General features: G+C 38.0%; 1 protein-coding gene across 22 annotated transcripts in view; it reads right to left on the minus strand.

Annotated features, from left to right (window-relative positions):
- KIAA1217 (KIAA1217 ortholog) overlaps positions 1-23959 on the minus strand; it is a 360062-nt gene that overhangs the window by 218234 nt on the left and 117869 nt on the right. For 6 of the 22 annotated variants that reach the window (XM_085573018.1, XM_021533124.3, XM_085573008.1 and 3 more), the window contains exon 1: positions 11423-23391. The exons of 11 other annotated variants lie outside the window; for them this stretch is intronic. In XM_085573018.1, the coding sequence (XP_085429144.1) occupies positions 11423-11642 (220 nt within the window). In that variant the 5' untranslated portion in view covers positions 11643-23391. Of the gene's footprint in view, positions 1-11422; positions 23393-23959 lie in introns of those variants that run through there. 5 more of the 22 variants (XR_014953216.1, XM_085573010.1, XM_085573012.1 and 2 more) reach the window with 1 other exon arrangement.

A 23959-nucleotide genomic window follows, 5' to 3' on the forward strand; every position in this document is an offset into this window, starting at 1 on the left:
AAAAGGTATTTATATCAATTTCTGTAAAAGTAATTTTGTAGTAATTTAAAAGAGATCTTATACGTATTTTTATCATCCTCAACACATCAGATGTTCATTCCGTTTTTTTATTGAAAATACCAGTAATGTTGTCTGCATGTATATCACCTTTCATTTTAAAAATTCAGAATCCTTTACAAGGGCTTCAAGTATTTTAACCATGTATCATCACGGTGAAAAGAAAACCCAGATTTTGCCACTAATTCTGACTTGTTGAGAATTCAGCTTCCAAAGAAGATCCTAACACACACCTCAACCCCTTCCTTTACAGCACTTTTAATCCACCAAGTAACCCTTGCCCCAGAAGGCACCTGTGGCATGACTGAAGTAAGGCAGTCCTGGCTGTTCCATCCATAGGCAGAGGTTGGGTCTATATTTCCACTTACTAAAACATATTTTTTAAACAAATATTTTGATCAGGCATCCTCATTCCTGGCAGTGAGCAGATTGCCATTCCACACTGACACTGCCCATAGGTCAGGCAGTGGCCACTTCATCACATGCCATCATGGCAGCTACAGCAAGCATATGCATAGGAAATTATTCAAACTGTAAGTGGACCTATACCTGCTCTTAATGTCCTTAAGCAAACATACAGATAAAAATCATAAACAAACTTACTTAGAATCTTTTTATAAGGTTAAGAAACTCTTTTTAGAAATAGTTCTGTCACAATCTACAGGATTTTCATCTCATATGTTAGCTTTTTTAATGATGCAAGAATATCTAGTACCATCAGCTGGCTGCATTTCCTTACTTCTACAGAATACAATGTTCCTGCTGGAGAGATAAGGACACTTGGGTAAACTTCCTCTCATATCTCTGCAGAACAGTGTCTGACAAACTACTGAATGCCTGGGCTCACTGGCCACACATCCTATCTGCATCATTTTAAAATGGTCAGTAACTATTGGATTTGGCTTTCAAACATGTTACATGACAAGACTTCTGCTTGAGAGATGACATTTTATCGGAATTATTATATGAAATAAATAGATATATGTTCTATAGGATATAAAGATATGAGCTGTTGCAAGCAGCACAGAACAGCTCCAACTGTCAGGAATGTCAATGTACTGATAAGTATTACAGAACTTTTTCAGGAAGATAAAAACCAACTGGTGTTAGTACCATGAGCTTAAACATCCTATGATGAAGAGTGAAAAATAAGGTTGCACCTGCTATTTTTTACCAATATTTTTCCAGAGGACTTGGAAGAATCTCTATCATGTCATCTGGAATAAAGCCTGTGCTTATGGACAGAACAGAGACTAAAGAAAAATCAGCGCTTTTAGCTGTAACTTGTCATTTAAAATTTAACTCCTGTGTTACTATTGAGAGGAAAATACAGAAACCATTATTAAACTGGTACTTTAGTTCACATCTGTGTATCTTGAGGGGTCAGCTGTGAGGGAGCAATGTTCTCTACTATGCACTAGGGAAGCAGCCTGGAACCTCACAGATTTTTCTCCTAAAGCTTTTGGCTTTGCACTGGTGGAAATTTCCTTCTTTCAACAAAACATGATTTTGTGAATTTTCAGTGATTAGCTGACTAAAAAAGAAATTAAAAGGCAGTCCATTTTTGACTTGAAAAATTACAGTTTTCATTCAAGGCTGAACAGGAATTACTAAATACAGAAGATGACTACAGGCCACCATTTTTATCTCTGGATGCATAGTTTAGATTTAGCACATGAGTAAAAGGAGAACTCAAGGCTATCGCCACTGGTATTCAGTCCTTGAAACAGGAGGATGTTGCTAAATGAAGCTCCTTGATGATTTCAGGGAGTAGCTCCATGGCATCCAGGATGAGACGGCAACTCCTAACACCCCCAGAACAAGCAACAACATCAGCATTAATGTTAGAGGAGGTCACGTCAGTAAGGCACCCAAGGGGATTTCATGCAACTAGGAACACCACTGAAATATTTAATTTACACTCCGTTAAAATAACTTGCCAATCAAGCAGGAAGGAATTGTTTTGTCTGCTACAAACGACCCAGCTAACAAGCAGCAGCTGCCCTGATTCACCTAATTTCACCAGTTGTGAAGACAAAGATTGCAGTGGGTTACTTACAATGAGTCTCTACAACTCCATCATAATTTTCTAGCAAAAAATAGTTTGTAAGAATGTGGAAAACAAAGAAACAAAATATTACATAAGTTAAGCTCCTCTTTGCTGTTTTTTTTTGTTTTTGTTTTTTTTTTTTAATATTAGGACATAGTGGCATCTGAACAAAAGGATCTTTCATGGAAAAATACTGTATGGTTGATCAGCCTCTTAGTTCCTTTAAAAATGCAGAATTAGATTACTTGGCACAAGTATTGCTTGCACCTCTATTTACTTTACATGCAGTGATACACATCAGTTTGATGATATTAAAAAAAAACCCCAACCAAACAACATACTATAAACCAACACTTTGTCATCAGCAAGTAAGTTCTAGTTACACTTTTGTTCTACTTAAAACTATCTCCAGAGCAGCTAATTCCAGTCTGATATTTACTCAGCAATAACTACACTTTCTCTGTCTCCCAGAAAGTCCCCTAGGAGCTGCAGGCAGAGGACTCATGTAGAGGTTCACACGTGCACGTGCACAAGCATTATAAAGGATGCTCTGGTGCCAGAACCTATTTCAACCATCATTAAAGGCAGGAGAATTTTAACTGTTTGCTTAATCTGGAAGGACTTCTGAGGCTGCGTAGAGATAGCTTTCCATGTTAGTAGTCTGATTTGCCTAAAAGCTGCAGCTTTGCCCCACACCAAGGCTCTTGCCCAGCCATGGAGCATGCAAACCATTGCAGAACACAGGCCTGTGGGCTACAGAGCCCTGCAAAGGAAGAGCTCAGTTAGTTCCAAGAGGTCAAGACAGCATTCAAAGTGATACATCACTTATGGTAATATGAGAGGTAATTCAGCACACAGATAAACTGAATCTTGTAAGTGCATAGACTATGTAAGAATGGGAAACACAGCAAGGTGGTAGATGAGCCTCAGATGACAAACAGTGGGCACAGTTTCAGTAGGAAAAGCAAACTGAACAATGAGATGTGCAGGCTGGAAAACAGCCAAGTGTAACATGTGAGTTTGCATGGCTAGTGCATGAACTGAGTGCATGATTTTAACATTGCCTGGAATGTCCAGCATGTAAATGAGGTCATTTATCGCATGATAAAGGCTTCAAGGCCTCATTGAAAAATCTGTGCCACAAAATAGTGACTTACAGGTCAGCATAAAATGTGTTTAAGGGAAGCTAGATGTCGGTCTCAAACTGCTGGATTAATTTTAACGCCTCCAGGTGCTATTTGATCACCCTCACTAATGATATGCTTAGTATTTATCCTCTGCCCTAATGAAACTGATACATGAGAGAGAAAGAGGTTGTAATCTCCTGGCTCTGGCAGCCATACGGGTATGGGGAGAGAGGGGACCATCTTTAGACAGGCAGAGTATCATTGGCAGAAGAGGCATTTGCAGCCTCAAAAGAAGGTGATGCACCTTTCAGGTGATAGCCAAGATGCAGCACAGATGTCTGTGAAGCTTGCATGATAGCCAGGCAGTGCCTGCACCTCACACAGCAGGGCTGCACTTACACCTTCTCTGCCGAAACCTCTTTTCCCGTGTCTTCTAACAGGGGGTGCCTAGAAAGTTTAATTTCAAACAATTAATGAAGTCTGTCTATGCCACATCTAGATGCTGCAGATGAATCTGCCTAATGGAAGATAGAAGGCTGAGGAGAGGTCTCCAAAGTTTTCACTGCAAGGGAAGTTACTTATTTGCTGAAGCTCCAGCAAGGGTCTTAGCATGTTCACAAACTCAAAGTACGAGTCTCAAGATAAATTTTATCTAGGGCAGGACAAAACTCAACCTATGTCAGCAAGAGATGGCCACCATAAAAACTTATTTTCCAGTAATAGTACAACTTTGCCTGTTCTTATATGTCTGGATATTAATATCCTGGATATGTTCAGACAGCTAGCTGTGCATTCCGGATGTTTCAATTTTTCATGTGTTTGCAGCTTTGCCTGTTTTGTTTTTTACTCAGAATAACTGGTTCATGACTGGGCCCTGAACAGTTTGCCTTTCCTTAAAATGAAGAGCAGGCCTGGGTGACTACTTATTGCATAAATGCCTTATGTAGTCAGAGGAAGGGCAAAGAAAAGATGGATCCATTACTGAATGGGAAAAGACAGTTTTTAACAAATGGTGTGGGGAAAGCAGAATTTTGAATGCCTTTCTCATATCAGACTTCAAGAAGAGGGTCAGCTGTGACCATGTGTCTTCCATAATTAATACCAGCAAGAAAATCTAAAAAGGAAAGGAATGAAACCAGACAGTGTGCTGGGATCTTACGAATCTCATCCTAGGGCACTACAAGGACTAACAGATGAATATTTCTGCATTCTTAATACTTACCTGAATTCACTCAGGATGGATGAAATACCAGAAGATTTGGAAAGAGCTGATGTTGTGTCTACACTTTTAATACTAGAAAGGATTCAGGAATTAAGATCAGCTAGAATGATTGTGTTTCTGGGTCAGGGGAAAGCCCTCAATGCCTGAAGTTAGAAGATGATTAGCAGCAAAAATGGCTCTACCATGCCATTGTGCAAAAAAAAAAAAACCCTGTACTTGCACTAGGATTTATAAACATTTATCCACAATAATTGTAACATAATCCTTCCACAGCACTGAGTGAGGGAGCACCATGTCCAGCTTTGAAAATCCCATTTCAGAGGATGATGTGAGCTAACCTGAAAATTAAAGGAAGTTTGAGCCATCACTTAATTAGCAGACAAGAATAACAACAGATAGAGATAGGAGCTGAATTTCAGCCTAGAAGGACACTACAGTCCATCCACCAAAAAGAAAAGATACACAAGCTTATCAAGTACATGTTAAATAGATAAGCATTGCTATTTCTTTTCACTGTATTTCAGTGATGTTCTTTCCATTTCCAGTCAAAAACCTCTCATCTGTAGAAAAACTTCTGTCTTGACATCATACAAATAAACTAACATAGAACTCACAAGTAACTTTTTAACCTACTAGAATATCCACAACATTAAATACATGGATAAATCTGAAAGTCATGCTTTCAATTCAAAACACACTAGCTCTTGTTTTGATAAAAGGTACACTCAAAAACTATACACCCTGTATTATTAGGGTCACTTCTGGATAGGAAAAAACCCCTGTTTCACAGAAACAGTCAGGCCTGAGGGGATTTTGACTGTAGGACCAATATTTCTGAGCCTTCTCATTCAAATTTTGCTAAATTAGTTCAGATTTGCATGGTACTGTTTGACACCTACTGAAATCTCTAATACTGAAATACTACGGTTCCAATTAAGTCATATTACTTAGGTGACATTCCTACACTGTTACAGATTTTGTATATACATGAAAGTTATATACTCTGTATAAAATGTATACCTACATCCTAAAGGTGTGAAAGTGATACTGATATGTTGCTTTACAGAGCAAGAATCCAGTGAGGAACATTCGAATACCTACAGTCTGTGACATCTATTAGTTCCCTTAATTTAATCTAGACTCCAAAACCTCCGACAGATTTTAAAAATACATAATTTAAGGAAAAATGAACATTCAAAAATTATTAAAATAATTACTTAATTTCCCCAAAAATTGTAACCTCTCCAAAATTCCTTCATCTATATAGTTTAAGCTTTTTTAGAGCTATGGAGAGAACTGGTGAAGTTTTTGCTCATCCTTCATGACTTTACAGCAAAACAAACAGAAGATCCTGAGCTTCCCAAGGGGATGTATAGAGCTCTCCTCCTTTTCCTGCCAGGTCCCAGAGGAAGAACTTTTAAAGTGGATATACTTTTTGCAATTGAAAAATAGTTCTGTAAGCAAGGCAACTACTGTAACTTGGTTTCCAAAGCAGCTTTTTCTTTTATTTTTATTTGGAATTGGCTACTGACTTGGTAAACTGAATTATACTTAGGCTGCAGTATACATTCTATTTCAAAATATTGACATCAGAATTCATGCAATCTCATCCATAATCTGAATTTTCTCCACTAGTGAATTATGGGAGCTGTGAGCTCCAATCCAGGCTTGTCCCTTGGGTATGGCTTTTATGAGGTGTCACCCACATGTGAACTCTCTGATGCGCAAGAAGAGTTGAGCACACACTGGAGCTCTTCCTGAACACAATATCAATCAGGTCTTCCTTCTCCTCCTAGCCAGCAATTTTCCACAGTATTATAGAAAAATATAGACATGTACTGTTTGACAGGTAGAGAACAGCATATCCCACACAGCTCAGTGTATACAGTATATCATAGAAATGCAGTATTATTGAGACCCTTACCTCTCCATCATAATTGCACAAATTCAGATAATGGGTAAAAAGGTTACCAATGAAAGAAAGCCTGCCAGATATATTTGACATGACCAATTTTTGGAGGAAATCATGCTTAAAAATAGCTAAAGTATATTTTATACTTGGGTCTGAGTCACAGTCTCACAGCAAATAAGAACAGAGGTAGGCCAATTATTCTTTACCTAAACAAATGTCCAGCTATTCAGTTTTCAATAACCATAAATCCACTTTATATACTGCATAATCTTAACTGGAAGGAGGGATGTTCAGCTGCCCTATTCATCCTCCAGGTGAAGTCATCCTTCAGCAGCTATAGAAATAAATGTTCATGTAGGCAATTGAAAGAATGCCTACTGTTTCATGCCTGGTCTCTGCTCCTACATTGCAACTATAAATTCCAAGAGTTATCTTAAATAATGCTCCTTTCCAGCCTGAATTTTTTATCTAGATTTATTTTGTAATCTAATGGCCCATATTATTTCTCTATTTCTAATACTAATATACTAAAATGAAACAATATAATCCCTATATGTTATCAAAGCTATGTCTCAAGCTCAAAATTTTGAACCATTAATTTTATTATGTTGCACATCCAATACTAACCCTAGTTTCACTATAGTTTTTCTGACTACTCTAAAAGACAGTAAAATTTCTGATTTTTTTTTTTTTTTTTTTTTTTTTTTTTTTCCTTAAGATCACAGTAGAAAAGCTGCATTTCAAATTGAAAAAAAAAATGTACTGGTAGTAAAGAAGAAAGCTAGCATTAAATTTATGAGATAATGAACATTTTTATATACAAGTACTGTATATATAAGGTCTGTCTTCTCTACTGTCATGAATCTAAAACAGTTGTAGAGGAAACAAAAATACTGTAGGCTAAATACTAACATTCTTTCTTTTGCTATTCTTTTAATAATGAACTTCCTTGGATGGCAAACCCCTAGTCTTACATGTGTTCTGTATTTGTAGGTACATCCCTGTCAGGAAATGCTGTGAAATAGAAGTTCCTGACAAATAAAGTTCTCAGCCTTAAACATTCCATAGATATTACTCAAATGTCAGACAGAATAATTTCCAAACCTTGGCCATTATTCTAAATCTATTTAAAAACCACAATGTTCTTGGAGGTAATTAGTAATACACATATGGGTTATATGGTCATTGGAGTTTGTAATAAAAACAAAATAGGGAAAATGCAATTTATTCCACTTTCTATGGTGCTATTCTTGCTTGCTTTGCATGAAGAGACCATAGTTATGAATCCCACTATATCCCTAAAGTTCTTTGGCCCTCTTCTAATAACTAGGGGTGGAACAAACAGGTTTTGTCTAGTTTTGGATCCAACTATATATGAGATAACAAAAGGTTTAGACTAAAAGTATTGGCCTTGCATTCCATTCATCATGAACTGCAAAGTAAAGGGCAGAGGAGAAACCAGGGAGGAAACTGTAATGGAGAAAAATAGAGTGAAAAATAAAGCAAAGTGAAGCAATGTGAAGCCAAGTAATAAGGCAAATATCAAAACTCAATAAAAGGGCACAGAGAAAGGAAATTGAAAAGACAAACATTCTCTGCTTTTGTTGGAGGAAAGTACAGGTAACAGAAATTCATAAAGTTTTCCAATCAGTAACATATCCCAGAGGTGAAAAAATCCTATTTTAATTGATTCAGACATGAAAGTGAAAATTAAAAAAGAAAGGTTTACCTATCTCCATTTTTATTTAAACCAGCAAATCCTTAAATTATGTTTAGTTTGCAAAGAAAGTCCTTCACCAGGTGGGAAAGCCAAAACTCAGACTATCTCTGCAACCCTATTTCCTACTCTTGGTCTGAAGACCAAGCAACAAATTTTGTAGCCTGGGTCTAAGTATTCCTCATGATAAAATAAGAATTTTATCTTACTCCTTCCTTTCTCTTTTATCAAGATGAACCTGTCATCCGGAGAAATTATGGTCAAAGTTGTCCATTAAATTCAGATGAAGAGTAACAGGTAAGTACAAGATGACCTTCTTGAGTCCTCTGCATTAGACAGTACTTCATGCAATAAAATTGCAGCTGACACTGACTTCAGCTACTGTTACGTGGTTTCAGCTCTGCAAATCAGAACTCATGGAATTGGATTTGCACATCCAGCAACTAAACCAAAAACCAAATCCACACAGCCAGCATTCCCTTGTGAAAGCTAAAGCAGTATGTCTGTCTCTGCCACACAGACCTCAGTGGCCACTTGGACCTTTAATGGCTTTACCTCCTTTTGTCTCTGCCTTAAGCTGCCCCCTGCTAATAGAACCCAACTTCTCAGTTAACTACAACTCATCTTGCACAATGCAGGGCAAGAATCCTGTAGAAAACACCCCCAACATATAATGTAATTAAAATGAGTCATTGGGCTTTACAGTCCTGTTAAAATTACAGCCACTATTTTTTATTTCCTATCTGTGATACACTGAGCTTGGTGGATTGCTGTCTGTTAGCAACAGTCATGCATGTTATCTCCTTGGTATTAATTGAAAACTTTCAAAGATACCAGAAACAGCATTATGTTGCCCATGTAAAATTCAACAGTAAAAACTAATCCAGACAAGCCAGCTTGATCTCCTGTGCACAGACCAGGCTTTTAAGGAATAGCACATACACACAACTATGGGATTTCACTGACATGACACAACAAATAATGAAATTTGGTCAAACTCCTCTTCCATGTCAGGTTGTTTAGGACCCCAGTCCCCACGTAACAGAGCCTCCTGCTCCCACTACTCCATTCCATCCCCTTTGATCCACCTAAAAGCCATTCCTCCTTCACCATTTTTTTCTCCTCCAAGCCTCAGTCTTCTTCCCACAGGAGCTTTCTGTCTCCCTCACTATGCTTCCTACTTTAGCCATCTCACTCAGCCTACATCTGCCCTCTGCCACCTCTTCCACTTTTCCTCTTTACCACTTCAAGACCACATAACCACCTTGGCTGCTGCTCATTCTCTCTTGTATTACTCAGCCTTGCCCCAGGGCCCTGCCTTGTGCCTTCTATGCTTCTTTTGGCTTCTGCCATATCTGCTGTCCCTCCACCACCCAGGTCTGTATCTGCTTTTCACAAAACATCTTTCAAACCACTTTGGCCAGTGTTTGGAATTTATTGGGGGTCATCCAGCCAGTCCCATTTCCAGAGAAAAAAACCCACACTCTGCATTTCCATCACCCTTATAGTATGTTCCCTTCAGAAGTATCAATATTTGTTCTTCAACATCTCTTACAAAAACAACTCACAGTAACATCTTGTCTAAATTAAAACAACCATCCCAATGCAGAAAGACAGTACTTAACAGGGTTTAATTCATGCTCAAGAAGGCAGTAAGTGTAATCTATAAATACTAAAAGCAAGAGCCATGTTGCAGCACTACTGATATACACTAGATTTCCCTTTTTAGAAATTTCACCTAAAACTCTAAGCAGTGAGTGCAACCTTTGCTTGAAGTTGTAAAGCATTACATAGACAAACAACATTTTGATAAAGTGAGTAAAGTGACAAAGGAACAGAGAGTGCCATAATAATCACATCCCTTAGAAGGATACACTGTTTGTTCTGTAAATCCTGCATGATTTCCATTTCTCAATGCACCAAATAAATGAGAAAACACAAAGGAAATAAACTGCTGTTTAAAAAACTTTAACTTGGTGGAAAACATACTGTTACAGGATTTTCTATGAAAGTTTTCAGATTTTAAAAACTTGACTGGGAAACATAATTTACTATAAAATCAACAAATATTGGTTACCAGGGCATAAGGAATTGTACATCTGTTTTTGGTTTTTTGTTTGGTTTTTTTTTTTTTTTGGAATAAAGGTTTTACTTTCCTGCAATACATCTTAAGATCAAAAATGAGTTTCCACATTACATTGCTAAATAAGCAAGAGATTCTGTAAGTGAGACTAGTAATTTAAGCCCTCCCACCTCCAGCTTTTCTATTTGCTCTCTTCTGCCATTAATAAAGTGCTTCAAACACAGTTTCCTTTGTAGAAACAATCAGATCATCCATCTCCCTGAGTAAGACTAGGTGTCATCACTTTTCCCTTCTTTGTGAAATAATAAAAATCATACTGCAGGAAAAAAAAATCTTTTAAACCTTATTCGGTTGGGAATAAAAACTGTGACCTTGGATGCCACGTGTGTGAAAGTACAGTTTCAAGTTACAAAGGTCTATAATGTACACTTCTTTTTCCTATGGATTTAGGATCGAGGGACAGTAATTTATATTCTGTACTGAAGGGATTCTACTTCTTGTTCATATTTAAATATAAACTCTATAAAGACTACAATTAGAATAGTACCACTTTTATTTCCAGATAGAATGGCAATTTACCCTCATTTTACACCATGCAGATTAAATGGCTACTTTTAAATGGAGTTCTAAGGAGTACTGTCACAAAAACTAAGTTAAAAAGAGGCAGTGCTCTTGCAGCCCATTGCTCAACAGATCAGTGAAAGTAGATTGTAATCTTATATTATCCTCCACATTTGTTTGCATTCTGAAAGCATATAAGCCTTTCCAAATACACTTGATCTGTTTAGTTTTTATACAAGAAATAGTTGCAGCTGCCTTGTTAGGACCCACAAAGAAGAGTTTTACTTGCAGGGTTTAAAGATTCTGTGCCTGCACTGATGTCTATTTTCCCTTTATTTTTCCCTATTTAATCTTTCTCACATTCTCACATTTCAAATCATTATTTTAAATAAAGCTTCACAATACAGTGGCACATTTAGACTGTAAAAGATTTTGACATTTTGACAGCTCAACATTTTTTAGCTTGTACACAGCACTCAGCCAAAATTGAACAACAAAAATGTTTTGAGCCCTTTTATTTTCAAAACAAATGCTTTATGTGCAAGAATCTGTTGTTTAGAAACAACACACACACACATACACACATATACCCCCCTATTATACCATAATTGATGCTCGGGGTTTATTAAAAGCACAATGATTGCAAAAGCATTTGACTATATTTTTTTTTTGCAGCATGAAATTACCAGTTACCTTTCAGGAAAGGAGCCCTCCGTGGCACAAGCCTTTCTGTGATTTCCACCTGCTCTTGCTGATGCTGTTTAACCAGGTTTCCTTCGCTGCCAGCTCGCAAAATCTTTTCACCTAGCCTAATTTTTCGTGATCGGCTGTTAAAATCTTCTTTCCTAGACAAAGGCAATTTAGGAGCTGTATTAGCCGACACAGGTCGAGCCAAGCGAGAGGGTTTGGACATCCTGCCTGCGCAGGAATGTACCTGCTCCAAAAGCAATATCTAAAATAAATCCTTCGCAGCTGACTTTCCAGCACAGAGGCTGGGGAGTTTGTGTGCACAGCGCAGCTGGATGCGAAGTGCTGTGCTGCCAGCCTGATCAGTTTTAAACACCAAGCCTTGGGTGGTCACGCAGTCTCCCAGACCTGTGGAATGCAAATGTGTGCTGGGGTAAAACAGAGGACTCTGTCCTGGTGCTGAGCCCCAGCCACGCTGTGGGAGCAGAACCTTTTCCAGGGACTGCCTCGAGCTCCGGGCGTGCACTGAGGAGCACCTTGGCATGAGGGGAATGCTCCACCTCCACAGGTACAGCGTGAGAAACCAGCCAGGCATGGGGTTACCTCTGCATGTGGGACCCCCCCACGCTCCTCTCCCAGCCCTCTCTCTCAAACAAACACTTTCTTGTTTCAGCAGATTTCCTCGCGCTGCGCCAAAACCACACGGCTTCACTGCTACACGGCAAATGCCTGATGTCAAGAACACGTTTGTCTTTGAGTTAAGCACAGTGCAAGCTCAAATTGGATTAAATGATGCATATTCTCCTAGAACTGTATTATCTAACTCACCAAAGGAAAGGAAGGATTGACAGCAAATATCATCTCTCTTTGAAAAATGGCCCAAATCCCTTATTATTAATTGGCATTGTTTAGGAAGCAACACTGTACAGAATATTGCCCACTATACTTTCCTATTTCAATGGTACATATATATCTAGAAAACCCCTGGCTCTTGCACATTACAGATAATCATGTTCTTTACTGACTCTCCAAAGAAAAAATTCCTGACCTCAGGCTACATTATTTCAAATCTCAGTTCCTGGGTGCTCTTCTTTGAAAATGCCCAGGCAAATCCTGCCTAACTTTCTCTGCCAGCTCTGTGCTTGTGAATGCTGCCAAGACAAAGAGCATTTGGTTACATGAAAAGAAAATTCCATTCACAGTAATTTTGGAAACAACTTCTAAAGAAAAACAACACAGTGCAAACAAAAGAAAACATCACAGCTACAGTAACAGTAAAATGCTGTATTTTAAAATGTATTTCTCAATATCCCAGGCAACCAGTATGCTGCATCTCTAATAGAATATGAGGGTCCATTTTATTTCAAAACTAGAACAAACATAAGCAAATCAATATTACACAAGCTAAAGTACTAATAGATATTTAGGAGAAATACTTCATAAGCAAAAAGTGAGCAAAATGTGACTTAATTATTAAAGCCATTCCTCATTTTCTGAGATGGCAATTGTGCAGTGCTGTAAAATATTTTTGCAAGTTATTTCTATATTGTTTCCAGGAGTTCTACATTGAATAGATAATTGTTTATGCCTTCTCTATAAAGCATGGTGTCTTTTACTTTGTTACCCCATCAAGAGTGGGCCAGATTAAGTGCAATACAGCAAGCCTTGCCATGATATTATTCTGCATATTATACTATGAAGACAGGAGGAACTCTGAGTGGGAAGATTTCCACTCACAAGGAGAGATCTGAGGGGCATGAGAATAACTGGGCTCATTAGCAGTGCTCAGGCACAGCAGGTTGTGCATAAGATAATGAAGAACAGAAACAGGGGTGAAATAGGATGATGAATGGAGAGTTAATCATGTAACTGGGGTAAAGAATGAGTGAAGAAGGAAGAGAAAATGTGAAACCCAGTATGTAGGTGACAGCTCAGTTGTACTGAGCCTAAGAAGTACTGTCATTCCCTCTCAAGATCTTGGACTTTTTGGTCAATTGTAATTTTTAATATCTTCCACTATGATTTCTCATTGCACAAGCAGACACAAATGCTGTAAGCTTAAGAAGCATTTTTAAGCCATGATAATAATGCCTCTGACACTACAAAGACATATTTTAATTCTGCAAAACACAGAACAATTGTGAAATAAAATCCAGTCCTGAGTGACAACAAAAATAGTATTTCAGTTTTTGAATCACTACTGCTAAAGTAAAATCCAACTGAGATTGCTGTACATTACACATCCACCCAAACTAAGCACCCTTATCACAGGTTGCTCATGGAAAGAATGACCTCATCTGTGAAGGAGAGTCTAACTAGATGGTGATGTTACCTGCAAGATAAAATAATTTCTAAGTGAAGAAAAGACATTGTAAATTCAAGATTTTCCTAAGGCTCTCTCTAACTAGCTAAAAAGATGAGGAAAGGGAGGTCCATCCATCAGCTTTTGATAGGAAAGGCCCTAAGTTGTCCATTTGGATGTTAAAGTGACACTTCTGCACTGAAAGAGAACAGCGACATCCTGGTTTTGACATGAAAGCTTTTTTCCTCACAGCAGAGACACAGCCCTAGAGAAATGGGGTGAGTCAAACACGTTCCTCAAACACGGGAAATTCCTGGAATACTCCAGTCAAAGGTGACTATTTTCAGTACTATCTCAGTGTCTGATGGCACTGTGTCATGTGAGGAGAGGCTGGGAGAGCTGTGCCTGCTCAGCCTGGAGGAGGCATCTCTTCCATGTGCAGGAACATCTGATGTGGGGATAAAAGGGGAGGGAGCTGGGCTGTTCTCAGTCCTGCCCAGCAGCAGGACAAGTGGCAATGAGCACAAATTGAAACACAGTGGGGAAAAAAGCATTTAAGGCTTTTTATAGAGTGAAGGAGATGTGAAGCTGATGATTCCGGCTATCAGCATCAAACCATTAAAAAAAAAAAATCCCCCAAAAAACCAAAACACCAAATAAACTCCACCCCAAAATCCCCCAAAACCCTGAAATAAACCATTCCAGAACACAGGCTGAGGCTGCTTAGCTGCCTGTGGGGCTGTTGCCAGCTCCCCATCACCCACCTGCACAGCTCCTCTCCCCCCAGCCCAGCTGCCCTGGAGGCCTGGGCTCCTCCCAGCTCTGGGGCAGGTCCTTTCCTGCCAATCCCTCCTTCTTCACCACAGGATCTTATTGAAGTTCCCCAGGGGGCAAGTCTTTCATCAGCTCTCAGGCTTTTTGAAACCAAACCCACAAAACCAAAAATAAACAAACAAAAAATACCCCAAACAAAAAGGTCAAAATAAACCCAGCCCCTTTTCCCTCAGATTTCAGACAGCCAACTTCAGCTAGATAGAGATATCACATTGGTGTAACTTGCCATAAAGCAAAAAGCAGGTCAGTTTGTCAGGTTTTCATAAAGTGCTGTAGGAAGTTTTCTAGTGCTTTGGGTCAATGAATAAACTCCGTCACAGCCTCACACAGCAGAAATTAGTATTAAGGGACTAACAGTGCAGTCCTTGCTTTTGAATAATCACGTATATAAGTAAACAAGTAATACTTTTAGAAAACCATACACTGTTTAAAACATTGCTCTTTTAGTTTTAAAACTAACCTCTCCTCTTTCCGGCCTAGAAAATAAATTGCTGCTGAAATATGACAACAAGAATTTGTTAAGTGTTAGCAAACAGAAGGCATTTTTACCATAGTATATTAGATAGGTTATGATACTGCTATTAACTTCAGAAATGTTTGTGCCCTCTGGGATAAAAGAAATGTGACTATAGATGTTATTAATCCAAACAGATCATTTGCAAAGCTTGAAATTTCCTTTTTTGGGCAACCATGGAATTCGAGTTTACATTTGCACACAAAGAGCTGGGGAGAGGAGAGGAGAGGATCCCTTGCATGTGAACCAGGAAAAACTGGGAGTTGATGCTTTACAGTTCAGGATGTGGTGTTTTCTCAGCCTACCAAATCCTCCCCCAGATTTCAGCCTGCAAGTATCTAAAGACAGAAAGGCACGTACACAGAAATATTTCAGCTTCAGCAGACTCTTTCTAAACCAATGACAGGCAACAACTGCTACACCAGTAAATGGAAGTTGCAGGTGCAGAAGTTAAAACTGCAAATTAATGAAGTCTTCTCTTTACAAAATTACGCAAGTAACCAGATGGCATAACATTTTCAGCATGAAATGAGAAATAAATGTGTAGGCACCAAAAGAACAAGATCAGTGATGAAAACAATTTCAGATGCAAGTCACTGATAGGTATGTAATGTAATAATAAAAAAAAGCTGGGTGCTTCAGAGAGCTACATTTTCCAGTAACTGAAGCATGCAAAATTAGTGACAAGTTAATTTTGCAGATGTTAAAGCTTTCTTAGAACTATGTACCAGTGCTTTATTTCTCCATACATGATTTCTGAAATAGTTGCATAGTACAGAAGATGCTCCACATTCAATATATTGAGACCCATTTTAAAACATTTCCATCAGATCTGAAGACATTCTTGCTGGGAAAATAAACCATGCAAAAGGAACCTAGTAATTCATTCAAAGACAAGTGAACTCCTCCAACAGAAAGCAAGCTGTATTTATGGCAAGTCCTGTTACTCTTGAATATGGTCTTGAAAAGGAAAGTCTGTTAAGGATCCTGCTCTAATACAATAGCTGCCTGGAAGTTTCTATAATTAAAGCAGAGTTGTCATTTATATCAGGAAATTCTGTTCCAGAGATTTACTACTCAGCCATAAAAATTTAATCTCAGTTCCAAGTCTTAAAAAAAAAAAAAAAAAAACCAAAAAAAACCACAAAAAAAAAAAAAACTCAGAAAAAAAATCCTTCGTGTCTACTATATTTCATTTTATTCAAAATTTAGAAAACTAAACCATAGCAAAAACTTTCTTAAAGATAAAAGCATTTACAGCTGTAGAATCTAAAAACCTTATTCTGCCACAAACCCAGAAATACCACCACTAAGGGCAAAGTTAATTTTCTTCATTATTTTATCACTTCTGCATCTTATATTTTGCTTTTGTTCTAAGGCCTTCAAAGTCCTGGCTTGCCTGAGTACACAGGTCTGTGGCTTACTACTGAAGTGTTTGTAAAGACTGAATCATATCAAGGTTATGGTTTTTCTAAAGCAGTGCAGGTACAGCACTTCTGTCCCTCACCTGGTGTTGTCCTCAGGATGCCTTTTGACAATTGCACTTGGTTCCCTTCCCTGCCTGAAGGGTTACAGGAGCCCAAGCACACTCAGACACCTTAAGTGCAGATACCAAAGGGTGTACCAAATGAAGAACAAAGCAATGGGGCAACTCTGTGAAAACACAGCCTTTCATGTTTGCAATGCTTGCCGAGATTGTTGCTAAGATTTTCAATTGATGCCAACTCTGATGGCAGGCCTGGGTACTTCATCCTGATGAGATGAGTTAATCACCAAATAATTCCAGACAGAACAATCAACTGTGAACAACTGCCCATGCAACTCATCACAAATACTTTTTTTTTTCAGAATGTTACCTTTTTCTATATATAAGCCACTCACAAAAGAATACAAAATTCAAATATTTATGCCATATTTAAATTATTGCTAAACTCTAGCAAAGTGTTCTTTTATTTGGCTGTTCTTGGTGTTATACTGCTTGGCTGTAATAACTAAAAGTGCTAAAATCTCTACAATCTTGGTTCAAAGCTTTTTCGCTTGTTCTGATCTTTTAATCAAATCAAAATAAGAACTTAGGCTCAATATGTTCTTAAAGGAATACCCATTAGCTATAAATCACAGCAGATCATCGCTATTATTCTTTCATTGTTAAGTAACATGTGAATTCTGCTTTCCACATCTGCAGTTATTTCACATGAGATTCTTAAAGCATTTAAAAATGTGCACAAAATTATCTTTTGCCGAATTTATAGCATTAGTAGTTTTTGGTAAAAGAGAAAAAAGTGTTCAACTTTCAAAGTCTCTTCTGAAATTATGTGAGACTATGACTGTCTTAGTCTTTGTTATATATAAGTATATAAATATACAAATATTTACATATATATAAATAAAAATAGGGGAGGGAGAGGAAGAATTTTTAACACTACACTGACATTTTACTCTGAAGAAAATGTTAGTTTAAAATGTTAGGTGCTAATTTGTTTTAGCATAACTGCAGCCTTCTCTAGCTTTTTTAATCATAGTTTCCAAATGACCACCTCTTAATAGAAGAATAACCTTTAGAAGAGCTCTAACACATCAAAAATACAACACAGAGAGCTTCAAGTTTTACAAAAGATAAAATATGCCTTACGGAAAATCAACCTCTCATTATGGTTTGAATGAATTCTTAGAATGAAGAGAAGAGAAAATAGGTAGGAATCAAGAGCAGATTGGATATGTCAGGAGACAGAAACACAATCCTTGACTGACAGAATCCTGTGCATATGGTCAAGGCACAGCTAAGTCCTTTCCATTGTTTCAATATTTCAGTACTCCACTTTCATCATGAAGTTCTGCATCATCCACACTGGGGGGAAAAGTTGGTAAGAAAAGTAAGCACAAAATGAATGAAAGGAGGACAAACTTCAGGCACGAGGGCAATTCACTCATATCCCACATGAAGTATTTTAACTATTCCTCATCCAGCAAGGCTCCATCAATAGCACCTGGGTATGTGTGCTGCAGTGGCTGCTCTCACAAGGAGGAGCAAACTACAAAGAGAACAATGGGAAGACAATGGTCATCCCTTGAAGATGGAAGTGAGAAGGAATATCTCTGTAGGGAAGCTGTAGAACAGGCACTCTTGGCTGGACTACCACAGTCTTTTTCCACTACAGATTTTAGATGTAAAAAAAAAAATCTCCACAGGTTTATGGAAAGCCGAAGGGAAGTAAGCAGATATAGAACTCTTTATAGTCAGGTATTACAACAACATTCATTTGGGGGCTTTTTTAAAAGCAAAATAATTAGTCAGCACCATCTAAACTGCAGACACACACAGAGAGTATTCCACCAATCCACTATCTTTTCTCAGGAGTAGCCCTGGGAGTGATGATTTAGTGAACTGCAGAATATAAAATGTATTTTTTCACTTGTGAAGCACAATATTTTTCAGACATCCATAAATTAATATTTCAAGAAGCTAATCTGATCAGCTGCCCGTGATTTTTGTGTGGTTTTGGCCATCACAGAAAAGGAAAAAATACTTTTTCTTCTAAGTCCTGTTTAAAATGTGCATCATAAGAGTACAGCAAGCTTTAATTTTTGCACAATTTTACTTACACAGTGCAACTTATATGATACACAAGGTTCTTTCCTGTGTGAGAATTTCAAGTGACTGGTGCTGAATTTGATCTTTTCTGTCACTGACACTGTCCTTACAGTGAGATAACAAGAAGTGCCCTATAATGCTGACTGCATGGGTTTGAGTAAACTGTCTATAAAAAGTCAGCTGGTTGATCCCTTGCTGTCTGAGCAGCTCTGGAGAAATGAACATTTTTGTTAAACAACAATAAAAAATCTGCAACTTATTTTATTGTGTTTCTGTAGCTATAGAATAGTTCAGGTAGTCTGAATTTACCACTACTCTGAAAAGCACAGCCATTGCATCCTCACCCAGTCAAGCCATCTGGAAAGATATTTCTTGGTTACAATCTGCCCATACTTGTAGAGACTAAATGTTCTGAAATCTGGAGATTTTTATGCAGATTATTTGATGTCCTGATTTTCATATTTGATTATTTCTTGCCTTATTTACATAAATGACAACAAATGGTCCCAATTACTAGCACTTAAGAGTGAGGAGATTGCAGTACATAGCATGCTTTAGGAATGCAGCTACTGTTGTGTCCTTTACTTCTGGCAGATTTTGGGGTGGTATCCAGGTTACCCTGATGGATCCTCCAACCTCCATCATCAGACATTGTTCATCAGGAACACAAAGGGAAAATCTAATGCAGTGATCAAACAGCAGACAATAGCAGATGGCAATGAAGCAAAGAGATCAGAAATATTAGTCTTTCCAACCAAGAAAAATCTTGAAAATAACTAATAACCCTATCAATAAAAATAAGGGCCTATGAAGTACGTTATTAAGAACCCAAACCTGTTTTCTGAATGGAAAACTAAACTGATGACCACGTCAAGTAAAATATATAAATGTAAAATCTTCTTTGAAAAAGGTCAATAGCCATTTAAAAATATTTTAGCACAAGCTAAAATAAAGAGAATACTTCATGACCAGCAGTTCTGCCTAGAACCATGAAGGAAATTGGTAAAATGTTTTGAATGCATATTCTCTTTCCCAAGAATCACATTATTTACTACGTTCTACCAAGAAGTGTGCTCTGATCTGACTGTTCTTAATGCTATATTGGTTTGCTGCAATGACTAAAAGATGTAAAAAACAGAGAGTCTTAGTTCAAGGTTGTTTCATTTGTACTAATGCATTAATCAAATAAAGTAAAACTTTGACTTCAATATATTTCTGTTTGATCCCAAAGTGTTAAAATACAATTGATGTCACAAGGATTGCTACATAAAGAACAGGCAGGCATGTACCTAAAAACACATGCAAAGAGAGACAGAAATAAAATAGGAGAAAAGAAGAAGAAGAAGAGTAATTCCCCTCTGCTAAGACCTCCAGTGCTTTTAATGGGCACCAGTCTGCTGTCAGGGAGATTTCAGCCAGTCTGACCTGAATTCCTTCTACTGAAATGCAACCACGTTATTATATGAACCATAAAATAAACAGAATAATTCAGAAGCTATTAAAAATTAATGTTACAAATTCTGAGAGAAAGCCTTCATGATGTCCCTCATTTTAATAGTCCTTAAAATGCCTTTCAATGAGAGGGTCTGTAGGGGGAAAGACTGGAATAACTTGGATCAAAAAAATCAGGTTTCTTACCTCAATAAAGACTCCTTGAAGGGGAAACATAGGATTCCATATTTAACATTAGAAATAAATGGAGCTTTTAAATCTTTGCTGGACTTTAAAGACAAGTTTGTAAATTATTTACTCCCATGACAAAATGAAATTTTGCAATTCAAATAACTCCCAGATAATGTATAAACCTAAAGAAAACTACTGCCTTCTCCTTTTGCAATGCTAACAGCCATAAAACATAGTGAAAATGGAGACAGTGACCATAAAGGTAGCTTTAAGCAAGTAACACTTTTCAGGTTTAAAAACGAGACCTTAATATCTATTTCACATAAAGCTATGGCTTCCACTTAATAAAATAATCCCATTACCAATCACCAGCCAAGTATGTCACATATCTTAATACTTTCAAAGAGCACTATTACATGAAATCAGGAAAAAAAAAAAAAAAAAAAAAAAGGAAAAATATTTCTTTGATTAACAATGTTTTGGACAGTTTTAGCCTAAACTTTTCCTTCCAAGCTTCCACAGCTTTCTACAGCACAAATAAATTAGCCATCTTCTTCCACTAGCAGTGACTGCCTCTATTCAGTCTATTTTGCAGCTAAAAAGATCACAGTCACATATCTTTTAATAACAACAATTTCATTCTAGTTATTAAAACCATGTATTTAGAGTTCTACACTCAAAGGTAATTTCACAGGTAATTCTAATTTGGTGGAACCTAACCATATGAGTCTGGTCCAGATTCAGGATTTAATCCTATAATTTTTAGGTGAACTATGACTTATTTTACAGCAGCTGTTATAGTCTACATTAGCCTTGGTTCCACCACTAGCTCAGCCACCAGACTGCAGTCAGAGTTGCTTCTTTGGTGGTTATCTACATTTATTCGATAGAGCATCAAGTTTTACTGTCCTAAATACATTACAAAATGTGTCAAAAAGAAAGCCTTGCAGTTTGCAGCCTAATATCATCAACAGGTGCACTGGACATGTGATGGTGAGGAAACCTGGTGGAGACCAAGAGGCAATTTGGGTCAGAGAAGAGGAAAGAGATTAGGATAAAAAGGGGAGGAAATTCTGCCACCTATCACAGTTCTACTACATTAGGCATACTTTCAAGTAGGTGAGAATATATGATGATCAGTTGTTACAGAAGTGGGCTATGGAATTCAAGAGACATTTCCATCTACCCGCTCTCATGATTGCAGGGAGCTGCCATGAGGGTTTTCTCTGTGGAGCAGCTTTCACTCCCCTTTCCAAATGCCTGACAGAGCATTAGGGAAGGGACCCCTTCATCCCTCCTTTCACTCTGCAGCACAGTCCTGAACAAGCCTCAGGGCCAGAGGAAGTCAGCACAAAATTCACTTAAATCTATGCTCAGGTGACACACAAATATGATCCCCTGGACCCTTTTTGACCACAGCTGTGATTACCATCCATTATTTCCAGAAAGTTTATAATTGGCTAATCTTTTTATTTTGGTTACTATGAGGAACACAAAGTCAAATTTCAACAGTGCGCTAATGGAGACATGAAATCTGCAAAGCACAAATTTCAGATTTACTCTGTGAGAGGTTAAAACCACCACACCCTGAAATCTTATCTAAGCCACTTTTCTTTATAGCTAATATTATTCATTAATCAAAGGGTGTTATTTTACCAATGATTCATAAAACTCTAGTAAAATCATAAACATACCAGTTAGACTTTGGGTAACTGTGTGGTTTTACTCATCTCTGAAAAATATATACTACCAATGCAGAAAAAAATTCCACTTTCCTAGCAATACAAATGATGTAGTGGCAGGTTGGAATGATGGTGTACTTCAGGGTGATTTGTTCAGCAAAAACAACAGGTGCAGTTGGTGTTTTCCAGCCGTAAATCTTCCCTTTTGCAAACTAAAAGTAGGTTGCCAAGCTAGTGTGTACCTCTATAGATTATGTTACATAAAAGGAATTTTTTCAAGGTGCATAATTGTCACAGAAGGTTAATTTTAGATGAATGAAGACTTTAAAGAACAGTTAATTAAACCCTCAAAAAAGTATTTTATTAATTTGAGGCAGAAATGCCCATTCCGCTTACAGAATAGCAATTAGGATAAAGGATAAATCAATATGTTTGCATTTGTCAATTACTGTTATTCACCAAGCGGAATTTGGAAACTTTGATAAAGCATCTTCAATTCCTTCAGTCCTTAATTACAACTCATTAAATTTTCATTAACTTCAAACCCAGTAAAAAGCAATAGAAATCTTTGATGGTACCAGTGTTGGCAGGAGCATGTTAGATGGTAGAGATGTTCTTTGTTTCGTGGAAGTTATTTGTGTTTAGCCAGTTATGTCATTGCTATATCACAGCAACACATCAAGAAAAGATAAGAAAATGTCTCATGTCTCTGCATTTAAGTTCACCCTATGTACACTTTAAAGCTTTGAAGCAGCTTTTAAGATAACATGTAACTTGGACTTGGATCTTAAAGAAAAGCACAGTGAATCATGGAAGATATGTGGAGATTATCCAGGAATGCCTGCACTGCAAAAGTGCAGCCAGCATCTCATCATGGCAGCTGCAGAAGGGTTTGGGACCAGTGGTGCCGGAGACCTCGAAAGGAACTGGGATGCTAAAGGCACAGAGGAGAAGAAATTAACTTGAATCCCCACCAAAGAGCAGAGCACCAAGGCAGAAGTGGGAAATCCTTCCCCTAGGAAAACCTCCTGCTGACCCTGGAGCAGATGCAAGGTCAGACCAAGCTGCTCAGGCTTTGAAAGCCTCCAAGGATGAAGCCTGCACAACCTGCCAGGGCAACCTGTGCCACTGCTTCGCCCTCCTCGGGTGGAAAAGATTTTTGGGATATCTACACTGAATCTCCCTCTTTCTGATTTCTGTCTGTTGTCTCCAGCCCCTCACCACACACAAGCAGCAGTCACCTCCTCACTGTGACCTGAAGGGCTGCAAGGTGCCCCAAGGAGCCTCTGACCCCATGTGAGCAGCCCTGCTCCTGCAGCTGCCCCAGTGCCCTGCTCATGCTGTGCCTGGGCTGGAGGCACCGAGCTGGGAACGCCCGGGTGAGCTTTCCTGAGTGCTGAGAGGGGCATGGATTCCTCCTCTCAGCCTCCCAGTCGTGTCCCTGCCCATGGGATCTAGGACACTGCTGCCCCTGCATACAGACAAACCACTCTTTCATTTGGACATTTGACTCCATCATTGCTGGAGTCAAATGTCCAAATGAAAAAGTTATGATTATGGGTTTTTTTTTTCATTTCAACTGAAGGTGACCCAAGAAATAAGCATTTAATGGAGCAAGTATAATAATCAGCATGAAAACTTCAGGCAAGATGTAGAGAGAGGATGAGCAACTGAGCACTGCCCAGGAAAAGCTCTTTACACAGTGCTTTCAGAGGTATTTCAAGGCTAGACTGTAAATTCAAACATGTTAAAGAGGAAATGAATTTTATGCACTAAGGAAAAAAGCATAAATCCACTCATTACGAGAAGAAACTATTTGGTGTCCATTTTAAGTACAGTGATTTGAGATTGCTGATTTCCTTCTTTGGTCCAGCCCTGATAAAATTATGTTAGAATAAGAGTCTTATGCATAGTCTAATTTAGAAAATCAGAGTTTAAAAAAGAACTTCAATATCTTATGAACTACATATAAAATAAAACTGTACTTAAACTAATT

This window comes from Lonchura striata, chromosome 2 (assembly GCF_050655825.1).
Source record: "Lonchura striata isolate lonStrDom1 chromosome 2, ASM5065582v1, whole genome shotgun sequence".
Classification (NCBI taxonomy): domain Eukaryota; kingdom Metazoa; phylum Chordata; class Aves; order Passeriformes; family Estrildidae; genus Lonchura; species Lonchura striata.